Source organism: Chlorocebus sabaeus, chromosome 3 (assembly GCF_047675955.1).
Source record: "Chlorocebus sabaeus isolate Y175 chromosome 3, mChlSab1.0.hap1, whole genome shotgun sequence".
Classification (NCBI taxonomy): Eukaryota; Metazoa; Chordata; class Mammalia; order Primates; family Cercopithecidae; genus Chlorocebus; species Chlorocebus sabaeus.
Window position 1 is genome coordinate 21,420,512 of NC_132906.1, and position 24,433 is coordinate 21,444,944.

Below are 24,433 nucleotides of genomic sequence, written 5' to 3' on the forward strand. Positions count from 1 at the left end.
GCAAGACTTTTGGAGAAGGAGATACTGGTAGAAGACACAATCTGATTGGGGTACAAAAGATAAATTAGCTCGATAATATTTTACTCTTATTTGATGCCCTGAAAATAATTTAGAACCTGTTTTACTATTGACTTTTAGTTGTTAAAACTCAGGGGAGTTTTGATTATTAAGATTCCTAACTAAGGAAAGAACTAAAAATAAGTTTTTGGAGAGAGTAGTTATCCTCAGTGAGACAAAATTGATAATCAACATCCTTGGTAAATATTTCATATGTAATTGCTTTTTTACTTTAGAGATAATTCCATTAAAACCATTTCTGTGCAGTATAGATCATAAATATAATTTGTTTTCTATATATTTCAAAGTGATTATCATAAAAAGCAATACAGTTAATCATTTTAGTATTTTAAGTATCTTTTATACATAATAGGACTTTACAGTTTATTGTAGAAAGAATACTAGGATGTTATTTTTTGTGACATATACCATAATATAAATGTAAGATATTATGTATGATCATAAACCAGAACTTGATAAATTTAACAGCTGTGATAATGGTATTAACATGAAATTCTGCCCTCCAATAACTTAAAAATATGAAAAAAATTGACCATCTTTCTGGTAAGTTTTGAAATACTTATTGAAATGACGTATGTAAACTATCAATAAATACTGTGGTAAGCACTTTGAAGGTGTTGATTGATTTTGATTATAGAAAATATGTTTGCTTTTATTCCTTTTACTATTTAGGTCGCTATGCATTTCGGATCTGGAAACCTCTAGAACAAGTTATCACGAAAACTGCAAAGAAGATTTCAACTCCTGTAAGTTAAATGTGGCTTTAGTTAGAAAACTCATTTTGATTTTTGTTCGTGTGACATATTTGAGTTAACTTAGAAAATGGTCTTGGATTTTCCAATGTTTGTAGAAGTTTATTTCCTTCACTATATCATTGGTGAGTTTGTCTAATTTACTGGCTCAGTTTCTTTTAATTTCTTGGTCACATTATTTTTGTATCTAACTTTATTCCTGGTTTTGACATCTAATTATTATAATCTGTTTGGTAGTATTACATCAACTTTGATGTAACTTGTTTTCCCCATTTAGTTACTGTTCATTTATTCAATAAACATTTATTGAGTCCCCATCCCTGTGCCAGCAGCTTGGAATAGCTGATGAACAAAGAAGGCATGGTTCTTGTCCTGGAGAATCTTACCCAAGAGTTGATGCCATCTTGAAATTTGAAACTAGTCCCTTTACAACATCATGCCTGGCCATCTCAAACATAAAACTATGAGATTCCAACCGTGAAATCCTGTAGAACTTATTATACATTTTTGCACCAGCATCATAGCTACTCTGGGGAGCTGAATATAAGTGAAAAAATGAATGACAGTATGTATCCGTAAAAGCAACAGTATGGACTGTAGTTTGCAACCACTGAAGACAATATAAAGAAAAGTCACTGAGGCCCTGCAGTGTAAACGTTGGCTTCAGGGAAGAAGCAGATCTGGGATAGATCAACTTGGTTGAGATTTGAGACTCTCAGATTGCTGCAAACCAAGTTGATCTTCAGCTATTCTAAGTTCCTGGCACAGGGATGAGGACTCACTAAATGTTTCTTAAACAAATGAATACTAATTAAACAGGGAAAGTAAGTTATGTCAAAGTTGATATAATACTACTAAATGTAAAACTACTAAACTACCTATTTTATATATGTTTTTTCAATAAATATTTCAAAACTTACCAGAAAGACTCATTTTTTCCAAATTTATAATTTATTGGAGGACAGAATGTCATGTTAATACCATTATCACAACTATTAAATTTATCAAGTTCTAGTTCATGATCATAAAAGTAGAAATTTTCAATGTTTATGTATAGCATCTTACATTTATATTATGGTATAGGTCGCAAAAAATGAATTGTTTCTTTTAGCAAAGGCATTACAGGCTTGTGAGGCTTAGTTAGCCACGAACAGTGACAGCACCAAAGGATGACATACTGACAAATAATTAAACTTAGATTCAAGAAAACAGCAAGTGATTTTACTGTGCTATAAATGCATGTCTGTGATTAGAGGGGAACATAGGTGTATTTTCTGTTTTCCTATTTTTATTTTATTCAGCTAAAATATTGGTAGGTATTCAGTAAGTATTCTTTGAGCACCTACTACATACTACATTATCATAGACAGTGGGATATAGTTATGGACCAAAGACATTGCCCTAGGAGCTTACATGTTAGTGGAGAGACACAGTTAAAAAAAAAAAAAAAAAGAAGTAAGATACATAATACCTAGAAGTGTTGAGTGCTTTTGAGAAAACCAAATCAGGGTAAGAGGCTAAAGAGTAACAGTAGTGAGGAATCTTTACATTAGATAGGCCAGGTAAGGTTTCTCCAAGAAGATAAGGGAGCAGGCCATACGAGCCTCTGGTATGGTCGGATCACTGCGAAGGTCCTGAGGTGCAAATGAGCCTAGCAGCAAGAGTATCTCCAAAGGAGTGTTTGAAGGAAATAGTGGTAGCTTGGGCCCAGATCCCTTAGGACCTAATAGGCAATGAAAAAAAACTTCCAATTTTACCTTAAGCATGATAGAAAGCCCTTGGAAGGGTTTGAGCAAGGAGGCAATGTGATTTGCATAGTAGGTTATCACTCTGCTTGCTACCTAGAGTCAGAGTAGAAGCTGTGAAACCAGTAAGCGGGTATTGAGATAGTCCAGGTGATAGATGATGATGGCTTGAAATAGAGTAGTAGCAATGGACACAGTAACATAGTTCTTTAAATGAATTCTATTTATATCTTTCCATATGTTTATAAATAATAAATGGAGAGAATTTCAGAAATGGTTTCTTTTCTGTCATGGTGATCTTCAGTACACCGTAAATAGAAAATTACCAAGCTTTGCAGAACTACATTATTTAACACTGTAAAGGAAGAGAGAGCAAGAAAATGAGAAAATCTTCAGTACTTGGTAGAGGCTCACAGATAAGGCAGGGTAATTCAGGAGATTATAAGGGATACGCTCATGTAAACTCTTTCTTCAGTGGCTCACATGACCTGCTCCCTCCTCATCTCAGAGGAATCTTATTTGTCCTATTTAATATAAAGAGTCTGAGCCTGGTACCTGCATTTCTTAAAGGGAAATGATGTGTACCCCCCTTTCCCTCCTTGTGGGCCTCAAGGTAAGAAACCTAGCTTTCAATAAATCTGGCTTCTTTTTCACAAAGTGCTACTCTTAGAGTTTGCAGTAAAACATCTTAGAATATCTTTATCTTTATCATAATCATTATTATATTTTTACCTCAGTAAAGATGCAAGTATTTTTAAACAATTTAAAAATAGTAATCGTTCCAGGGAAACTGAGAAATGAAGTATGTGCATACTTTCTTTTGGTACTAATGAATCCCAATGTCACACCTCATAAACACAGTATGTATAGTGTTTTGATTTTGTAAATATTATTAATTATTGAACCAAATAGGGTTACTAAAAAGACAGGAACTGTAATTGTGTGTCACTAAGTCTCTGTCATTCAAAGGAGATTGTCCAGGGCTCAAGTTTCGATGGGGGTCTCTTTTCATTGTTTTTTTAAACTTTCTTTTTTTTTTCTCTAAGCTTTAACATGTTGTTTTTCAATCTTATCTTTCTCTGTTTCATACTTTTTTTTCATTTTGCTGAAATAGTGCATAGAATAGGTTTTTTATATGGAACACATGGATGATAAATGTTTTTTCTGCTTTGTTAAACAGTTTGTTTCTTTTGTTCTCACTGTTAATTATCAGCTGCTAGCTCCTTGAAATTTGGTGGAGCCAACATTAGAGAAGTATAGAAATCTCTGCTGAGACGAAGCCTCAGTGCCTGGACTCCTGCACTCCTGCATACTCACAGCTACATTTTTTGGTGGTCTTATTATTCTTATTCCATTGTAGACAACCTGTTGTTTTGGTTTTTGTTGTTTGGGTTTTGGGTTTTAGGTTTTGGTAGTGGTGGCTTTTTTTTGGCTCTGAAAGTTTGTAGGATTTTCTCTTTCTTACTGATCTGGAATTTCACAAGAATTCTTAGCCCCAACTTACTTGAAAATGGTCTTTAGTTCTGTAAGATTTTCTTACATTTTTTTCTTTTGTTATTTCTTCCTTTCATTGTCTCTCGGATTCTCGGCTTCTGGAACTCCGAACAGAAAGATGTTGGACCTGATAAAAAGATGTCTATCCTGTATGTCTCTTACCAATTTATCTCTTATTTTCCATCTCCTTATCTTTCTTTGCTCTTCATTCTACAATGTTTTCACAGCTTATTTTCCAGATCCCAGGTTGGCCTTTAGCAATGTCCATTCTGTTATTCAGTCTATCCACTGAATTCTTAACATCGGTAAATTTTTTTTTTTTTTTGAGACAGGACCTGGTCTGTAGTGCAGTGGCGAAATCTCAGCCCACTGCAACTTCTGCCTCCCAAGTTCAAGTGATTTTCCTGCCTCAGCTTCCCGAGTAGTTGGGATTACAGGCACTCGCCACTACGCCCAGCTAATTTTTGTGTTTTTAGTGGAGACGGAGTTTCACCATGTTGGCCAGGCTGGTCTCGAGCTTCTGACCTTAAGTGATCCACCCACCTCAAGCTCCCAGATTGCTGGGATTATAGGCGTGAGCCACTGCACTCGGCCAACATTAGTAATTTTCTAACTTCCAAGAATTCTTTCTTCTTTCTAGTAAGCCATTTTTTAATTAATGTGGTATCCTTTTGAATATTTCTAAAGCCATTAATTAGAATTTGGCCAAATTCTCTTCTGCTTCCTAATTTATCTCCTTTTCCTAAAGCCAGTTGTTAGGTGTTCATATTGGTTCTTTTTTTCCCCTCCATGATATTGGATTTGCTCAAATGTCCAATGATCCTTGGTTGTTGATTTATATTTATGATGACTAAATTGACTAATAGAAGTAATGTTCTTAACTTTTCTTCAGCAGTTTGGTACGGTTGCCTCAACAACTTAATGGAATGAGAGTGTTGACCGTGGGCTGTAAATAATATAGGTGGGTTTGTTAACAGGCATGTCTTTCAGAGCAAGGAGACTAGAGACAGGTACCTGGAGAGTCCAGGAGAGGTTGAGCACGGTGTACATTTTATTCCTTGGCATAGCTTCTCACCTCCTTACACTTCTGCGTTCTGAAATGGGATCCGCTGGTATGCCTCTTTGGTTCTTTTAGTACCTACCACCCAGAATAAGATGCATATCAGAGAAAGAGGCATGTGGTTCTCTTTCTCAGCCTAAGGGCAAAAGTGACAGGTGCCTGGCCTCTTAGGCTCTATATTAGTAAAGTAGGAATGATCTGTTTATATTGTTCTGGTTTAATAAGTTACGCTGATTTTTTATTGTTGTTGTTGACTCTGAATTTAGTGTTCTTGTTTTCTGAAAAGGGTTTCTTCTTTTCTCTGGTGTTTGAGGCTGCTGGGATTTCTCTGTACATGCAAATTTTACCTAGGATTTCTTTAAACTTTCTGGTTTGCTGTTTATCCCATTTCTTGTTTTCCAGGCCTGTTAAGGGTGTTTTAAAATGTACACTGTCTTTTCTCATTTGAAAGGCACTTTGGAAAGCAAAATACCTTTATGATTCAGTCTGCTCTTTTGAACCAGTTCCCTTTTGCTTGATTTTTTTATTAATGTATTAATGTATATTACTGACTCAGCCAATGTCTAATTACCCTTAAATTTTTTTCTGGGGGAGAAAACCCATCCTTCATCTTTGTTTTTGAGGCTTTTAATTTTCTATTTGTGAGTCTGTCATTTTATTTGAATATTATTTTCTAAATTGCATTTATTTTGTTTTATGGTCAAGTGAAATTTATGGAAAAATACACTAATTAAAATCATCCTTCGTTAGCTTTATATATCAAATAGATTATTGTATATAATAAAGTTTATAGCTTATGATAAATGTATTCTTTTAAAACTGTGGGATGATCCAGTTCTTCTCTAGTTGCCTGGAGGACTTTTGTGTTTCAAGCTATTGAATGAATGAATTAGCTAATGAAGACTTTGGTTTAACTTAGTAAAGGAGACACAAAATAATCTAACATGGCACTACAGCATTTAGTGCTAATTTTAGAAGGAAAATGATTTTGATTTTTGTTGTTTATATATACAATATTTTATGAATGGGATAGTACAAAATAATCATTTGTAAGGTCCAGGATGTGTTTCTGTTTTTAGAAAAAAAGGACGATTTACTCCATCTATTTGATGGTATACTTGTTCCTTATAGTAATCTCATTTTTTGGATCTAAACATTTTCTTTGACCTACCACAGTGTTGTCAGAAAATGGTTCTGCAGTGGCTTATATCTGTAAGTCCTAATATAATGCAATATGGGTATATTCTTTTCAAGCTTAAAAGGACCTTTCAGTTTTATCAGTGGAGAGGAATACAGAGTTACAATTTTGTGCTTGCTCATGCATAGATATTAATTCAGACGTAACAATAGATTAAAATACTGTGATAACAGTTTTGTTCTATTTAAAGTTATAAGACCTAAAATTTCTAGAAGTTTAGGAAGCATGATTTTCTCTGAAGAAATGTGTAAATACAGTTGACCCTTGAACAACCTGGGTTTGAACTGCACAGGTCCACTTAATCGTGATTTTAAAAAATAAACTCAATGAGCCCTCCACGTCTGCAATGAAATGTAGGTCAAAAATGTAGTATTCATGGGATGTAAAACCCACCTACACTGAGGCCAAGTTTTTGTATCTGTGGTTTCTGTAGGGCTGACCGTGGTGCCTGAGTATGTGCAGATTTTAGTATGAGTGGTCCTGGAACCAGTCACCCACAGATACTGAGGGCTGAATGTATTTTAGTAGTGAGTAACATAGCAATTTTTTGTTTCCTCTTTGTATACTTTTCTGCACACAGCCCCAAATGTTAAGTCTCTGTTCTTAAAATGGTCTAGTTCTTTTGGAAGGGTTGTGTTGATTATATGTATATACAGATTGACTTACTCGTAATAAAATCAGTGTTCATATGAACTTCTTCCTGACACTAGATTTTAGGTAGCCTTTTCTGAAACTCTGTGTCTACCTGGGCAAAACTGAAAGTGAAAAAATTGCTCAGATACCAATACCTGCTTTTAAGGTTAATGAGCTTTGTGATTATAGTGGGAATGACAGTTAATGAAACATGATAAATTTATCTTTTTTATTATGCTGGCTCCAAATTTTAGAGCTCCCTAAGGTAAATAAAGACTCATTGAAATATTTTTTTCCTGAATAATTACTCTATGTATTAGTTCAGGCATGATTTAAAAACAAAAGTAAGAACAAATATTTGGTGATACTTCTATTTTGTTATGACTAAATCAACTAATTACCTTTAATTTAGGAGTAAGGTATGCATTGAGTACAAATTTTGGTTTCCTGAAAGAAACCTTAAAACCAGCCCCTATTCCCCTAAGTCCCTCATTTTTTGAGACAGTCTGTCTCCATTGCCCAGGCTGGAGTGCAGTGGTGCACTCGCAACTCACTGCCCTCCCAGGTTCAAGCGATTCTCCTGCCTCAGCCTCCAGAATAGCTGGGATTACAGGCGTGCACCACCACACCCAGCTAATTTTTGTATCTTTAGTAGAGGCGAGGTTTCACCGTGTTGGCCAGGCTGGTCTCTAACTCCTGACCTGAGGTGGTCCGCCCACCTCTGCCTCCCAAAGTGCTGGGATTACAGGTGTGAGGCACCACAGTTGGCCGCCTTACTTCTTTCCATTTGTATCTGTATCTATATTTCTCTCTATATCTCTCTTTATATATGTACATACTCTCTGTGTATGTTTAGAAAGATATAAAATTTGTTCAGGTTAGTATGTGTACTTAACCCAATTTGGTATCCTTCCTCTCCTCAAAACTTATGTCGGGGTGGGGGACTATTTGTCTTTTTACTGATTATAAATTACTTGAAACTTGGATAGTACATTATATTCTCACAGTGTTGATTCATTGATAGATTAGCATCTGTATGATGAAGGACAGACCTTGATTCTCATTTGAAAAGTGCCTGGTACACAGCAGTTGCTGAAGTGTTTATTGAATGAATTAATTGCCAGGAATTATTTATTACCAAGTAGAAATTTATAACAAGCTGTTCAAAGAGTATAGCTTATATAAATGACCAGATCTGACTCCCTACAACCCATTTTTAAAGCTCTAGTCATTTCCTTGGTTTCTTTTAGTAGTCTTCTTTTTCTTTAATTGTATAAATAGCACGTGCTCATTGTTGAAAATTCAGAAGTTGAAAAAAAAGAAAAAAAATTATAATCCCACCAGCTAAAAATAACTTTAAAGTTATTTATATGCTTTCAGATTTTATTTCATGTAAGCATACCTATTTTTCCCTACTTTTGTAAGGAAATGATTTCATGCTTAAAAACATATATGCCTGTAATCACATATGTGTATGTTTCCTCCTAAAAGCTGTGTTTGTACATCCTGTTTCTCTGTTTAGCGCTACTGAAAATAGTGTCTTTACTTGCTGTCTCCATTCCTCTCTTCCCATTCTGTCTTAAACACACTAAACGTACGCTCACCTCACTGTCTGCAGCTCTTCTCAGTTTTTGATGTCCTCTTTGCTAAATCCAGAAGTCAGTTCTTGGCTCTCGTTTTTCCTTACCTATCAGAAATTTTGAAACCATTTTTAGTTTCCTCACTCTTGACTTGTAGTTATTTTCCTCCTTTACGGCTAGGCCTTTTCAGCCTCCTTTACTGATTCATCTCCGTTTCTATACCACTTAAGTGTAGCAGTCTTTAGGGAACACTCCTTGGACTTCTAATTTTTAAACCATCTCATTCAGTCTCATGGCTTTAAATGCTGTCTGTCCACTAATGACTCACAAATGTTAAGTCTGATGTTAAGTCACACATTCTCCACTTGGATATTTAAGACATTTCAAACTTAATATATCTGAAATCATTCTCCTCGTGTCTGTTATTCACAACAAATAAACAGCTGCTCCTTTCCTAAGTCATTAAATGGCAATTTGACAGTTTAGGCCAGAAACCTTGAAGTCATTTGCACAGCTTGGGTTCTCTTGAAAGCAGAGTGAGATAAAGATTAGCAAGCTATACCTTTATTAAAGAGTGCTCTTAACATAAACAACTCCAGAAAGAAAGGGAAGGATAAGTTAGACTTCAGTGCAGTCCTACCAAAAGCCTCAAGCCAATCTCACGATAACCTCTAAGCAAGGATGACCATTGTAGTTATCCCAAGTTGGGGCGAGGGGTCATAGGATTAAATGACATTACCCAGGAAGTGAGTATATATAAGAAGTCCAAGGACTGAACCCTAGAGAACTACAATGTTTCTATCCCATGTCAACCAGTCAGTAGATACAGGCTGCCCTGCAAAGTGGGATGAGCTTGACTTCCTTCAGGCAAGGCAATTCCTAAAGTGTCTGACAGCTGGGAGCTATCAGCCAGCCACAGCCCCAGTGTCTGGGGAGTAAGTCCTTCACTCCTGATGGGGCATCTGGTGAACACATAACAGTGTCCTCAACATCATTCTTAATTTTTCTTTTACTCATATCCCAAATTCAATCCATCAAGCAAATGTTAGTTCTGTTTTCAATATGCATCCAGAATCTAACCGTTTTTATCACCTGCTCTGCTACCACCTTAGTTCATACCATCATCATATATTGTCTGGATTATTGTTATGTTTTCTGAACTGGTCTGCTGCTTGCACCTTTCTATTGTCTACATGGCAGTTAGATTAAATCGAAGTTAGATTGTTACTCCAGTGCTCTGGCTTCTCCCACTTAAAATTCTAAATTCCTTCCATTGTTTACAAGGCCCTCCACAATCTGGTTCCCATTACATCTTGAATCCTCCTCTTCTCCTTGTTCACACCTCTCCAGGAGCATTGAAACCTTTCAGTCCAGCTTCCCAGTCTCTCTTGGCTTGCCTGTCTGCTAGTGTGACATACTCCCCACTTCATCAGTTCCTCCCCATTCTCTGTTGGCTAGTGTAAAAGGCTAAACAATGTCTGCCATATCAACATTAAATGACTTGATCAAGGTTATCCAATGAGAAAAGTACTACAGAGCTTAGAAAAAGTTCAAGCATTTTGCTTCTACCAATCTCTTTTGTTCTTCCTGTTATATCTTGGTGTAGAAAAATTAATCTGTTTTAAAGTGAAAAAAAGTTAACATTTTTTAAGACTTCCTATTGGTCAAAATTTCTTGAGAAGTTTCATTGTTTGGTGCTTCCCCCCTGCCCATAATTTTGAGTTGACTTCTAGTAAAATGCATTACTCTCACTGCAGCTACACGATGAGATTGGGGTCATGCCACCTCATACGTGTAACTAATGATTTCTTGCTCTTTCTTTCCTATACAGAGCTTTTCATTCTACTATAAAGGAGGATTTGAACAGAAAATGAGTAGGCGAGAAGCTGGTCTTATTTTAGGTGTAAGGTAGGTGTGCAGCATAAGTATTGTTTTGTTCTGTGACCAAGCTTATCTTTAAAAAAGAGAAAACGTTACAATAAGGTTATACTTAACATTTAAAATTATGAGTAGGCAGCAGAGGAAAAAATACCAAATTTTTACATTTTAAAGCCTCAAATCTAAAAGTATCCCACTCCCCTAAAAAAACAAAACAAAACAAAGAAAACAGGCAAAGTTGTGAAGTTCCTTTATTCTTTAACAAGGATCTATAATTGAATACTAATGTTTCAGTTAATCAGAATATCCCTTTTTGTGACATTCTCTCTGGACTCAGTTTTATAATTTGATATGTATCATTTTTAAAAATTCTAATGCAGGATATGTTTCATAGTTCTTTTCTGCTTCTGCATTGTGACATCAAGCATATTTATTGTACTTGTTTCACCTTAGTATCCTTTTATTGTCTGACTTTGGACAATATGAGAGAAAATTAATGATGTATGATTGCTGTGTGATATCATTTAACATTTAATGTTAAGAATATTTTCCCTACGATATTCATTTGTTTACCATATATTCCCTCAGAGCCTACTCTCAAGGTTTTGTGGGAGTTGGTTACAGTATGTCGGGTACAACAAATCTTCTGATGAGATAATCAACACAATTAAGCAAATTAGATAAAGTCCTATATTGACAAAACATTTTTGATATCTTGTAAATTTTTTAAAATTTAAAGATTTTTTTAAAAAGCCAAAACATTTTATTACTTTTTATGACCTAGCAGAAAAAACAAAAGAGTTGGGAGGAGGAACCCAGTTTAGCTTGGTGCTTTATTTAAGAGATCTCATCTAAGAAGAGATGAGATCTCTCCTTATCAGACAATAGAAAATAGAAAATCATTTTAAGCATGAAAGTCAGATTAGAAAGTTAGCTATACTGCCAACTATTTCTTGCTTAATGTCATTCAGAATGGCATTGTTATTTTTCCTGAACTTTTATTGGCCTCCCAAAATTCCCTGTTAATGATCTTGAAATCTGAGTATGAAACACATTATAAAACCAAGTACAAAGGTTTTTGAGGGTATTATGCAGGGCACTTATGTTGTTAGGACAGACAGGAATTGCCTATATTTTTATACTCTCTTAAGATATGTTTATAAAGTTTTATCCCTTAGAACTGAAAGCTGTATAAAATTCACTTGGAAGATTCAGTGATTAGGAGCACAGACTCTGGTGATATCAAGTAGATCTGGGTGCAAATACCAGTTTACCACCTGCTAAATGGGTGACCCCAGTTTCATCATCTGAAAAATAGAGATAATAGGTTAGTTTTAACTGTATGAGGTTGCCATGAAGATTAAATTATATAATATATGTGAACTTCTTTTTTTGGAAGTTTGGTTTTTTCTTTTTTAAACTTTTAGGTTCAGGGTTACATGTGCAGGTTTATTATAAAGATAAACTCGTGTCACGGGTTTCTTGTATAGATTATTTTGTCACCCAAGTACTAAGCCTAGTACCCAATAGTTACTTTTTCTGCTCCTCTCTCACCTCCTACCCTCCACCCTCAGGTAAGCCTCAGTGTCTGTTTTTCCCCTCTTACTATTTAGCTCCCACATATAAGTGAGAACATGTGATATTTGGTTTTCTGTGTCTGCATTAGTTGGCTGAGGATAATGGCCTCCAGTTCACCCGTGTTCCTGCAGAGCCCGTGATCTCATTATTTGTTGTGACTGCGTAGTATTCCATGGTGTATATGTACCACATTTTCTTTATCCTGTCTACCACTGATGGGCATTGAGGTTGATTCCTTATCTTTGCCATTGTAAATAGTGCCACAGTGAACATGTGTCTGCAACACATGGTACTTACTAACTACTCAATAAATGTCAGCCAAGCAAAGCAGATTCTTCCCCGGCTTCTGTCGCTTAGGCATTGCCCTGTATGATCTTGGTCAAGCATTTTTGTTTTGTTTTGTTTTTAGCTTTTCTATACTTTGACTTCTTCATTTTTGAATTGAGATTAATAATATTCTGCCTTGTTGGAACAATATAAGAATGATATGATGATACCTTTGTATATAATACCTACCAAATATCAGGTGCTGAAAAAAATTTGGCTCCTGTTTCTTTCCATGTCTGTCACGAATGCAGAAGCTAGACATTTGCCCTAATACATTAAGTGGAAAGGTGAATAAAACTTATCTGCTTTCATCTGGCCCTTTCTTTTCAGTCAGGCAATGTTGATTATGATAAGATGATTTAAGATGCGAGTATATTGCTATGGTTCCATTTTCTGTGATCCTTGATTCTCAGCTATGTAGACTCTGTAACAGGCAGGTGAAGGTGAAACGGAGCTGATCCTTTGGGTAACCTATTTTCAAAATGATTCTGTACATTCTGACATATTACGTATAATGAGAATTGTTTATTGAAATGCATATTTGAGTCTTTGCCTTATGTTTTTCCTTGCAAGAGAGTAGTGTCCTGCACTATAACTGATGTCTGTAACAAAAAGCCTGAATTATTTTACAAAGCTGCCCAGGAAAATTGTTTTTATACCTGGTATAGTAAGTCCTCACTTAGTATCACCCATGGGTTCTTGTAAACTGTGACTTTAAACAAAATGACTTTAATGAAACCAATTTTTGTTTTCCATCTATGTTACAAAGAAAGGGTGTTGAAGGAAATGACATTATTCAGGGACCTGCCATACGTTATTTTGCTTAAAATCACAGTTTTTAAGAACCTATCAACAACATTGTATATTGTCTGAAATGATGCACATTTATGTTTGTTTTTTTTTTTCCGAGACGGAGTCTTGCTCTGTCGCCCAGGCTGGGGTGCAGTGGCATGATGTCCGCTCACTGCAAGCTCCGTCTCCCGGGTTCACGCCATTCTCCTGCCTCAGTCTCCCAAGTAGCTGGGACTACAGGCGCCCCGCCACCGCGCCCAGCTAATTTTTTGTATTTTTAGTAGAGACAGGGTTTCATGTTAGCAGGATGGTCTCCATCTCCTGACCTTGTGATTCACCCGCCTCGGCCTCCCAAAGTGCTGGGATTACAGGCGTGAGCCACCACTCCCAGCGCATTTAAGATTTCTAAGCTTTCTAAAAACTTTTGTGGAACTCTGTTTATATAAACTATATTAGTCCATTCTCACACTGCTATGAAGAAATACCCAAGACTGGGTAATTTATAAATTAAAAGAGGTTTAATGGACTCACAGTTCCACATAGCTGGGGAGGCCTCAGTTATGGCAGAAGGCAAGGAGGAGCAAAGGCACGTCTTACATAGTGGCAGCAGGCAAGAGAGCATGTGCAGGGGAATTGCCCTTTATAAAATCATCAGATCTCGTGCGACTTAGTCACTATCATGAGAACAGCACAGGAAAAACGAGCCGCCGTCATTCGGTTACCTCCCACCGATTCCCCTCCCATGACATGCAGGGATTATCGGAGTTATAATTCAAGATGAGATTTGGGTGGAGACAGAGCCAAACCATATCACTATGTGTTACTCAGAAGCTCAGTACTGAAAAAAAAAAGATGAAACCAAAACTGCTCCATTTGCCACAAGGTCCAAGAACACCACTCCACATATCCCCACTGCCAGCCAGGTGCATTCTAGGGAGCCGTTTGAAATCTCTGGTCTGGGTAACATCATATTTAAAGTTAAATTTTCAGCTTCATAGTGAAATTGTGTATACTGGAGGTATATCATCTTAGCTACATTTAATTTTTATACTAAACTTAAAAACTAGGCCTCTCTCATGTTGTTTAATCTTTACAACAACAAGTATGTATTCATATTAAAATGTATTAAGGTCCAAGAGACTTAATATAATAATAACTAAAAGGAAATAAACACTGCCAGCAAAGCAGAATAGGTCTCATTTCCAGAGCTCACCATTAGGAGTCTGATCATTATTATCTTAAAGGCAGAGTGTTTTGAATGCCATACTTGTGCATATGAACTTTCCTTCCTTGTGTTTACTTTAGTTCAGTGGTTGGTGTACCTCAGTATGCATAATACTTTATGGAATTTTATGTACAAAACCATGTGGACTGATTTTCATAGCGTTGTACTTGATTATCAAGGAAATTTGACAGAGACATATATATGTGTGTATGTGTGTGTTGTGTATATGAAATTTGGATTTTACTGAACTTTGATCTTCATTATTTAGAGGGCCACATGGTAATGAGCTTTATGAAATAAGGTTTTTAAAGCTCCCCCTTTTTTACTTTAAAATTATTTGCATAGTAATCCTTTATAATATTAGTATTTACTAATATGGAGTATTCTTTTAAGGAGTTTACCTTTTATAGTCATTTTTGGAGGGTGATGTAAAATGCATTAATAAGCACCTGCATTATATGCAATCCTAAGTTCTGTTTTAAGAAACAAATCATAGCTTCAGCCCTAAAGTTATTTAGAATCTACCTAACACGACATGCCAAATACATACAGAACAGCTAGAAAACATGAGTAATAAAGGCAAGACGTGGTACAGAGCACCTGTGTAGCAAAAAAGGAGGTGATAAATGTAGATTAGCCACAGAACTCGAAATCATTGAACTGTAATATTTCAATGTAATATGTTTTTTATTTCTTAATAGGCAGTTAAACAGTATAGTGTTCATACATCTGGTATGATGTTTAACAGTTACTTTCTCAAAATTCAGTCGTCTTTTAACCAGACAATGTTTAATTGTCTATCGGGGAGATACCCACAAGCCAAAAAGTAAGTTTAGAATGCTGCCTGAAAGACGTAGGTAAACAGCCAAAAGGAATACTCTTAAGTCCTTCTAGGAAAATATTTAATTCATTTTACTCATGGAAGATTATGTAATGTGCTTACTCAGCAATTCATAGTGCATTTTAATGTGCTTGGTGATCTGTCACTTACCCACAGATTAGAGGTAGCAAGTAACTAGCAAGGAACTTCCAAAGACTAGAACAATAGCAGAATCAAGGATTGACCAGTGATAGCATGGGGGAGGCACTGTTCAAAATGGAACTTAAACGAATAACATTCTAGGTCTATTTAGTAGGAGGACAAGCAAACATCTGCAGACCTTGACAGTTTAATCGGTGGTAATGACAATGCTGCGAGCCATCCAAGAAATGTTAAATTAGGTTATTCACACTTTATTTTCCAAACACAGGAGATATCTAATACATTCTCATGAGCATCCTTTATTTTCATGTGTGCTAGGTTATGTTAATCTTTTTACTTATATTATCTATCTTTAAAATAAACCTGGGAGGTAGTAGGTTTTATTACATGTATGCTACATTTGAGAAAATTGCAACTGAGTTTAAGCAAGACAAACTTTCACAGCTAATAAATAGTAGAATCTGTACATGCTTTTAACTATTATGTTGTGGTTCATCCATGCAAATTAAATTATTTTGAGCTTTACAATAATTGCCCTGTGCTTTAAGTCAACTATTATTATCCCCATTTGAGACTCAGAAAAGTTAAGTAGCTTAAACAAGATAGTATAGCTATTAAGTAGCAGTAGTAGGATTTTGTTGTTGTTAGTGTTAATTTTTTTTCCTTGCCTAGAAAATGTACTAATGAGCAACATTTCCAATACTGGATAAATTGGGTTCTACCCAAATAATTTTAGGATTATTTAATTATCTACTTTAATTTTTGTTTACTGCATAGGCTTTAACAGCCAAGCTTTTCCCATGGGTTTTTTCTCACAAAGCTAAACAACTATGAGATATAAAGAGTTTTGAGATCCTTTGTAAAGATAAAAGGTAACTATAATGAAGCACTTGCTACATTCCAGGTACTGTTTTAACACTTCGTAGGCATTAACTCATTTAATCCTTGTAGTTGCTCTAGCCCTGTTTTACAGTGAGGAAACTGAAGCACCAGGAGGATAAAAATTTGATCAAGTTTACCCAGTCTTAAATATCAATGCTGGGATTAAAATCCAGCAGTGGGCCAGGCACGGTGGCTCACACCTTTAATCCTAGCACTTTGGGAGGCCGAGTTGCGCAGATCACGAGATCAGGAGTTCGAGACCAGCCTGGACAACATGATGAAACCCCATCTCTACTAAAATACAAAAATTAGCCGGTTGGGGTGGTGCGCATCTGTAATCTCAGCTACTCGGGAGGCTGAGGCAGGAGAATTGCTTGAACCCGGGAGGCGGAAGTTGCAGTGAGCTGAGATCATGCAACTGTACTCCAGCCTGAGTGACAGAGCAAGACTCCTTCTCAGGGGGTAGGGGCATGGGGAAAGTCCAGCAGTGTACCTCTGGAATCCAAATACTTTTCTGCTACACCATATATACTGCCTTCCCCCAAAATAACTTAGAAGCATAAGTTTTCAAACTTATAGTGTTGTCTGCAGATGCTGACTCCCCTAACCTATATATTGTTTTGTTTTTTAAATTGAGAATGAGGACTGGCATTACAAAGGTCTGAAGAAAAACACATGTAACATTGAATCAATGATTTATTTTGATGGTTAGTAGAATTAAGTGGAAAGCTGTAATTTCATATTTGTCCACAAGATGGTGAAATTCTCATTAAGTTTTAGTTTCTTGAAACCCATATAAACCGTTAATTTATAAGCTGTATTTGTCACTATTTATTATAAGCACTTTAATTTCTTTTTACAGCCCATCTGCTGGCAAGGCTAGGATTAGAACAGCTCATAAGAGAATCATGATTTTGAATCACCCAGATAAAGGTAAGTAGAATTCCTGTTTTTCATAACATGTATATCAAAATATGCTGTGAATTCCTTTCGGATTACTTAAAGTCATTATAAATGATATGTAGTTGAGATGAAAGTTTGTGTGCCACATGTATTGTGATTTTTTTTTCTCATAGAAGAGCATTTAGATTGGAGTGATTCACACAAGTAGATTTATATTATCTGCTTTCAAGAACTTAGTTGCTGGTTTTTATATATGACTTTCCGAACCCATGTGATGCACCTACCATTTTGATCAAGAAAAATCAAATACATGAGTTATGAACTGATTTGGGCATAACAAGTTATATTTATTTAAGCTTAAATGTAAAAGCACAAGAGTTAGAGGATTTCCTCCAAATCTGTGAATGTAATATGTCATAGATGATTCTGAATTTCTTAATTTTATTCTGGAAGACTCTGAGGCCGAGCCATTTGTTTTTAACTGGCCAGGTTTTTAATGTAAATTTATCTTACAGAAAGACAATTATTATAACTTTAACTACACTACAGCTGCTTGAGAGAGAAAGCCCATATGTTCATTGCTGTTTCTGCTTTAAAATAACAGATGGTAGAAAGTTACACTGTATTTCAGAAGTCAAAGGGGGGTGGGGGAGGAGAGCGAAGGGTTTCTTGGATTCTTATTTACAGACTTTCAGTTTTCTAATTATTTCAAAAAAAATTAAAAACAAATTTTGGATTACTCTCCACCCTAACCAATACCAAAATAAGGCATTCCTTTTCAGCTTTCTCACTTAATTACTTACCATAAAAATTCTTTTCGCTGAGCATCATCTCTCTTGGTTTTTGCACTTACTGTTCTTTAGTGTGAATAAACATGAGAATAAACTTTGAAAAGAGGTTTTGCTAAAAATTTCTAAACAGTTTCAACAGTTACTGAAAGATTCACTCGGCTAATTTACTTTGCATTGTGGGCTTTTGGAGTAATTGGCTAAGAAAGAAATGTGTTGAAGTGCCTCCTGGAAGCCCTCTGTTTTCCTAAACAGTCCCTGTTCCTTCCAGGTCAAGTGAATACCCTTCTCTGATTGATTGCAGTAGGGCCAAGCACTCCTGTCTGTCTTTCCGATGATTGACAAGTTGTTGATTGTGCCCGCTGGCAAGGAACCAACTTCTAAAATGTATCTAACAATATGTATTTTTAGATAATTGTAGTAAAAAAGAAAATGTTTATCTATCTTATGAGCCAGTAGTATTTAAATAATTACTTGATTTATTTTGAGATGGTGTATTTATTCGAGGTGGGATTGTTGACTGTAGTGGGCTTACTAATATCCTTTAGTCTGGCCCTGTGTGGGTAGCTGGGTGTGAAAGAATGGACTTGGGAGCGAGAGGTCAGCATTTTTCTTTGGCTTCTACCTTCTAGCCAGCATTGTGGCCTCGAATACTCCTTTAACTCCAAATATGAGTTTTATTTCTAAAGTCATTTTTATTTGCATTATTTAATAACCCTTTATGCCTGTTCAATTAATGCAGAGGCTGTACCCTATGTTTCTGTTCAGATCAGATTTTTAACGTGAGAAAAATGCTTTTTTTTTGGATTGTTGTACCCTCTTAAGAATATATTGACAACTGTGGAACTTTTTTCCATATAACTGCTCATTCACCCAAAATTTAAAAACATTTGGAGTTTCAGAAAGTTCATGCACTTCCTAAAACCCATCCATATAGTCACAGTTAGGAACTCCTGCTCTAGCAGAGGTGTAGTGTGATAGGAATGTTAGAACTTCTGTCTTTGATGGAGTTGGGAGATGATAGCTCATAAACCTGAAAATTATCTTTTGAGAAGGAAGATTGTTTTGTTTTCAATGTGAAGACAACAGATTTTCAAAAATGCCTCATTGCCTTTGTAAAGAGAAATCCAAGAGTATTTGGGGAAGTATGAGAATGGGCAGCTCTTAATTTTGTTTCTTCTTCTTAGAATCCTTCAACATACTTACTTGGGCCAGGTCACCACTGGGTATTATAGGTAGTTGGAAATACTTAAATCTCATTTCTAGTGCTTCTGAATTCATGAATATGTTTCCCCACCCCACCCCCAAGTAACTTTTTGGTTGGTTTTGCTACCAGCTGATAGGACAAGTTTGGAATTTCACATGTGTGACCGACTATAATTTGTTACACATTTCATTATCAGCTGTGCAAAGAAAGTGACACCAGAAAATTAGGTGTGGGAAATGGCTGAAAATAAATCTTTGTAATTAGTTTTAAATAAGCATTCAGATGTATTTTGGTAAAAAGGAAAATTTTTCTTTTTCAATGTAGTGAGATAAAAAATTGATGGAGTAAAAACATCTCAGGTCCTTGATCTAATGCTTTCAAGGCTAATATCTTTTAGACTGCTTTTCTTAAATTGATGAAGAAAGGTTGGTGGTTATGAAATGAGTGGTTTTACAGTAATGCGCAGTGAATATAGAAGGGAAGAGGACAGATTGCTCAGAGATTTCTTACAGGCTGTCTAATGCAGTCTTAATCAATGTGTATTTTGCCTATTCTTGCCAGGCCAGTTTGTGCAAGTGAAAAACAGAAGTAAACATTTAGAAAGCTTTGTAACATCGCCATGATACCCAAATGTATGATACTTTCATACTGTGTAAAAGTATCGGTCCACTACAGATTGGAAATGTTTAAAACATTTAAAAAGTACTCCTTTACTATAGCTTGAGAGGCGCTGATCTAATCAGTGCTGCCTCCTAAATCTGGACTTTCTGCTGTGTCCCAGGGAAAATGTCCTATTAGCTGTCCTTCAAGACTTTTAGTGATTAAGAGCTTCCTGTTCACAAGGCAGCTTGCTCTACTGGGGAACAGCTCTAACTACTAGAAAGTTCTTTCTTGTATTTAGATGAAATCTGCAGTGGGGAGATTCTCAACCTTTTTCCACTCATACGCCTTTCAATAAACACAGTATTCTCACACTTCCTTATTAGAGTGTTTAAGTCAAAATTAAATTAAATATTGGGATTAAAAACAAGTCAAAGTAATTATGCTGTTGAATGGATTTTCTCTAATTACTCTCATTGTAAAAGAAGCTAATTTTTATTTGAAGTCCTGGTAATAATATATTGTAATTTCTTACAGTACATTACATTAAAAACGTGTTCTAAATATTTAGAAAAAGAAAGAGGTGATCACCAAGAGTCAACATGGATTCACTAAGAAAAGGCGATGCCTAATTAGCTTTTTTTTTTTTGATAGATTTAGTAGACTATTTGTTTTGGAGGGTTCATCTTTTCCCTTCATTTCAACATTTTAGATTTAAACCTTTGTGTTAACTAATTTTTTTTGTAAAGAGATAATTTGGTTTTAATCATGCATTGATTTTCCTTGATAAATGCTGAGATCCTTAAAAGTAAAGAACATAGCTTATTCTTTATAACTTATGGCTGACACATCATAAATTCTAAATTCATAATTTTTTTTGGTGAGTAAATGAATAAACAAATAGATAAAAACAAGGCAAATAATCGGTAAGTAAAACAGAATTGGGAGTGATAACTAATATATTAAATAATTTCTTAGATTAGATTGACAGGAAACAACCTGACACTAATCTTCCATTTATTCCAAAATTATTTATTTAGCACCTACTATGTGGCAGGCATTGTGCTAAATCTTAAGACAACTTCAACAAGACAATTAGATCTCTGTCCCCATGGCAGCATGCATTCTAATGGAGGAGCAGACAAAAAAACAAGTAAACCTATTTCAAGTTGTAGCAAGGCAATAAAAAGTATGAGCTAAGATATAAAATGTAGGAGAGAGGCAACTTTACATAGGATGACTGGGAAAACCTCTGTGAGGACACTCAGGATGAGAAAGAGCTAGCTGTGTGAAAAGTGGTAAAGAAAGTAAAAGTGGTTAAAAAAAAAAAACTCTGGCCTCTTAAAAGAAATTGGGCAGCATTCTTTACTTTCTGAGTATTTGTGTAAGATTAGTGTTATTTCTTTTCTTTTTTTTTTTTTGATATGGAGTCTTGCTCTGTCGCCCAGGCTGGAGTGCAGTGGTACAGTCTTGGCTCACTGCAAGCTCCGCCTCCCGGGTTCTCGCCATTCTCCTGCCACAGCTTCCTGAGTAGCTGGGACTACAGGCGCCCGCCACCATGCCTGGCTAATGTTTTTGTATTTTCAGTAGAGACAGGGTTTCACTGTGTGAGCCAGGATGGTCTCGATCTCCTGACCTCTTGATCCACCCACCTTGGCCTCCCATTAATCTTATTTCTAAGTATTTGTAAGAGTTCACAAATGAAGCTGTTTGGGCTTGGAGACTTCTTTGTGGGAAGGTTTAAAATTACTGATTCAATATATTTATTTTATTTTTATTTCTTCTTTTTTTATTTTTTGAGATGGAATCTTCCTCTGTCACCCAGGCTGGAGTGCAGTGGCACGATCTCTGCTCACTGCAACCTCCACCTCCTGAGTTCAAGTGATTGTCCTGCCTCAGCCTCCCGAGTAGCTGGGACTACAGGTGTGTGCCACCAAGCCCGGCTAATTTTTGTAGATTTAGTTGAGATGGCATTTCACCATGTTGGCCAGGCTGGTCATGAACTCCTGACCTCAAGTGTTCCGCCTGCCTTGGCCTCTCAAAGTGCTGGGATTATAGGTCTATTGTTACAAGTCGGTTAATAATATCTTCTTATTACTTTGGTAATGTTTGTAATTACAGAGTTAAGCCACATTTTTATTTCCAATATTAGTAATTTATTTATATCATCTCTTATTTTATTGATCTCTATTTATAAAATAAATTTTTGCATCATTATTATTTCATTCCTTCCACTATCTTTGGGTTTAATTTGCTGTCCTTTTTCTCATTTTTTGAAATGAATATTCAGATCACTGGTTTCAGCTGTCTTTCAGTTCAAAATACTATAATTTTCATTATGATTTTTTTCTTTGACCTGTGTGTTATTTGACATACATTCCCTCATTTTTGAACAATAGAGGATTTTGTAGTTATCTCTATAGTATTGATTCAATTCTAGCTTAATTCCATTCCATTTGGGAAGAGAACATACTCTGATTTCAGTGATCTAGCATATGGTCAATTTTGGGAAAAATTTATGATCACTTGAACAGAGTGTATGTTCTGCAGTTACTCGATGCAGTGTTCTAGATATGTGAGTAAAGTTTGTTGACTGTATTGTTGAGAACTTCTTCATTCTTACTATTTCTTGTCTGCCTACTCCATTATCTGTTAAGATAGGGGTAAAACCTCTTCCAGTGATTGTGGATTTGTCTGTTTCTTCATTTAGATTTTTGTTTGTTTATGGTGAAAAGGATTTTGGGGGCACATGATTTAGGATTGTTATATATTACATATGGATTTCTCCCTTGTTTTAAATATCTCTCTTTGTTTATAGTAGTGCTTTTTGCCATAAAGCCTACCTTATCGAAAATATGTATAGCTGTACCAGCTTTCCTTTGGTTAGCATTTACGTGGTATGTCTTTTTTCCATCTTTTTATTTTCAACCTTTTTGTATCTCTCTTGTTGGTTTGTCTCTTCCACGCAGCATGCAGTTTTCTTTGAATGTGACAATTTTAGACTTTTAATGTAACTATTTAGTCCTTTTACGTTTAATGTAGTTACTGGTATTTGAATATATACATATACACATGCACATATATATGTTGGCCGTGTGTGTGTGTGTATATATGTGTGTGCGTGTTGTGTGTGTATATATATGTATAAAACATGTTACTTTTGGTTTTCTATTTGACTCACCTATATTCCTTTTTCTGTTCCTTGACTTTTAGTTGGTTCAGTTTTTTTAATTTTATAATTTTTTCTTTAATAACTTGATAGATACATTTTTTTTAAAAGACAATTTATTTTGAGAGGCCTGGGCAAGAGGATTGCTTGGGCTGTGGAATTCAGGACCAGCCTGGGCAACATAACAAGACCCTTTCTCTAGTAAAATTAAAAAAAAATTATCTGGACATCGCGGCACATGCCAGTTGTCCTAGCTACTTGTAAAGCTGAGGTGGGAGGATTGCTTAAGCCTGGGAGATGGAAGCTACAGTGAGCTATGATCATGCTACTGTACTCCAACCTAGGTGACAGAGTGAAACCCTGCCTCAGAGAGAACAAAACAAAACAAAACAATTTCTTTAGTGACTGTCCAAAGAATACAGCATACTGGCTGGGCGAGGTGGCCCTCGCCTGTAATCCTGCCGAGGTGGGCAGATCACAAGGTCAGGAGATCGAGACCATCCTGGCTAACACGGTGAAACCCTGTGTCTACCAAAAAAAAATACAAACAAAATTAGCTGGGCGTGGTGGCGGGTGCCTGTAGTCCCAGCTACTCTGGGAGGCTGAGGCAGGAGAATGATGTGAACCTGGGAGGTGGAGCTTGCAGTGAGCTGAGATTGCTCCACCGCACTCCAGCCTGGGCGACAGACGACAGAGCGAGACTCCATCTCAAAAAACAAAACAAAACAAAACAGAAAAAACTACAGCATACTTTCTTGACTTACTACAGTCTGAAATAAAATATTACTTTGGCCACTTCTCAAGTAATACTGGGACTATTAGTTTTTTCCAGTTCATTGTTCTTTCTTCTACACTGTCTTAACTATCTATTAAGCTCTAATTTCATTTCTAAAATTGCCAGTTGATTCTTTTTTTATGAAATCCAGTTCTCTGTGAAATTCTCTATAATTTCATGTATCTTTCCCATCTTTCCTCTGTTTTCTTAAATATATTACTCATAGTTATTTGGATTTCAGGCCTTCTGTTTGTATGCAAAGTAAATTTTTTAAATGCCATACATTTTGTATGAAAGCAACAGTTTTCAAACTTTTTTGTCTCATACCAAAAAAGACTTTATATGGATTCTGTGAGTATTTACAATAATAGAAATTAACACTGAGTAATTGTTTTCTTTTTCTTTGTTTTCATTGAGACAGGGTCTTGTTCCATTGCCCAGGCTGTAGTGCAGTGGTGTGATCACAGCTCACTTCAGCCTTGGCTTCTCAGACTCAAGCAATCGTCTCACCCCAGCCTCTCAAGTACTTGGGACAATAGGCATGTGCCAACATACCCAGTTAATTTTTTATTTTTGTCTTTGTAGAGATGGAATCTCACTATGTTGCCCAGGTCCCGAACTCATGGACTCAAGCAGTCCTGCCACGTTGGCCTCTCAAAGTGCTGGGATTACAGGCATGAGCCACTGTGTTGGCCTAACACTGAGAAAGTTTAAATATATTTACCTATTAATTCATTTAAAAATATTAAACTTATCATAGTAATATAGATAACATAATCTTTATAAA

At 35.9% G+C, this 24,433-nt stretch overlaps 1 protein-coding gene across 2 annotated transcripts in view; it reads left to right on the forward strand.

The window, feature by feature from the left end:
* Positions 1–24,433, forward strand: part of DNAJC15 (DnaJ heat shock protein family (Hsp40) member C15) — a 79,991-nt gene that overhangs the window by 39,948 nt on the left and 15,610 nt on the right. Inside the window, exons 3-5 of one of the 2 annotated variants that reach the window (XM_007960267.3) lie at positions 751–824; positions 10,372–10,448; positions 17,067–17,137. In XM_007960267.3, coding sequence (XP_007958458.1) covers positions 751–824; positions 10,372–10,448; positions 17,067–17,137 — 222 coding nt within the window. The remainder of the gene's footprint in view (positions 1–750; positions 825–10,371; positions 10,449–17,066; positions 17,138–24,433) is intronic. The other variant, XM_073013846.1, reaches the window with a different exon arrangement.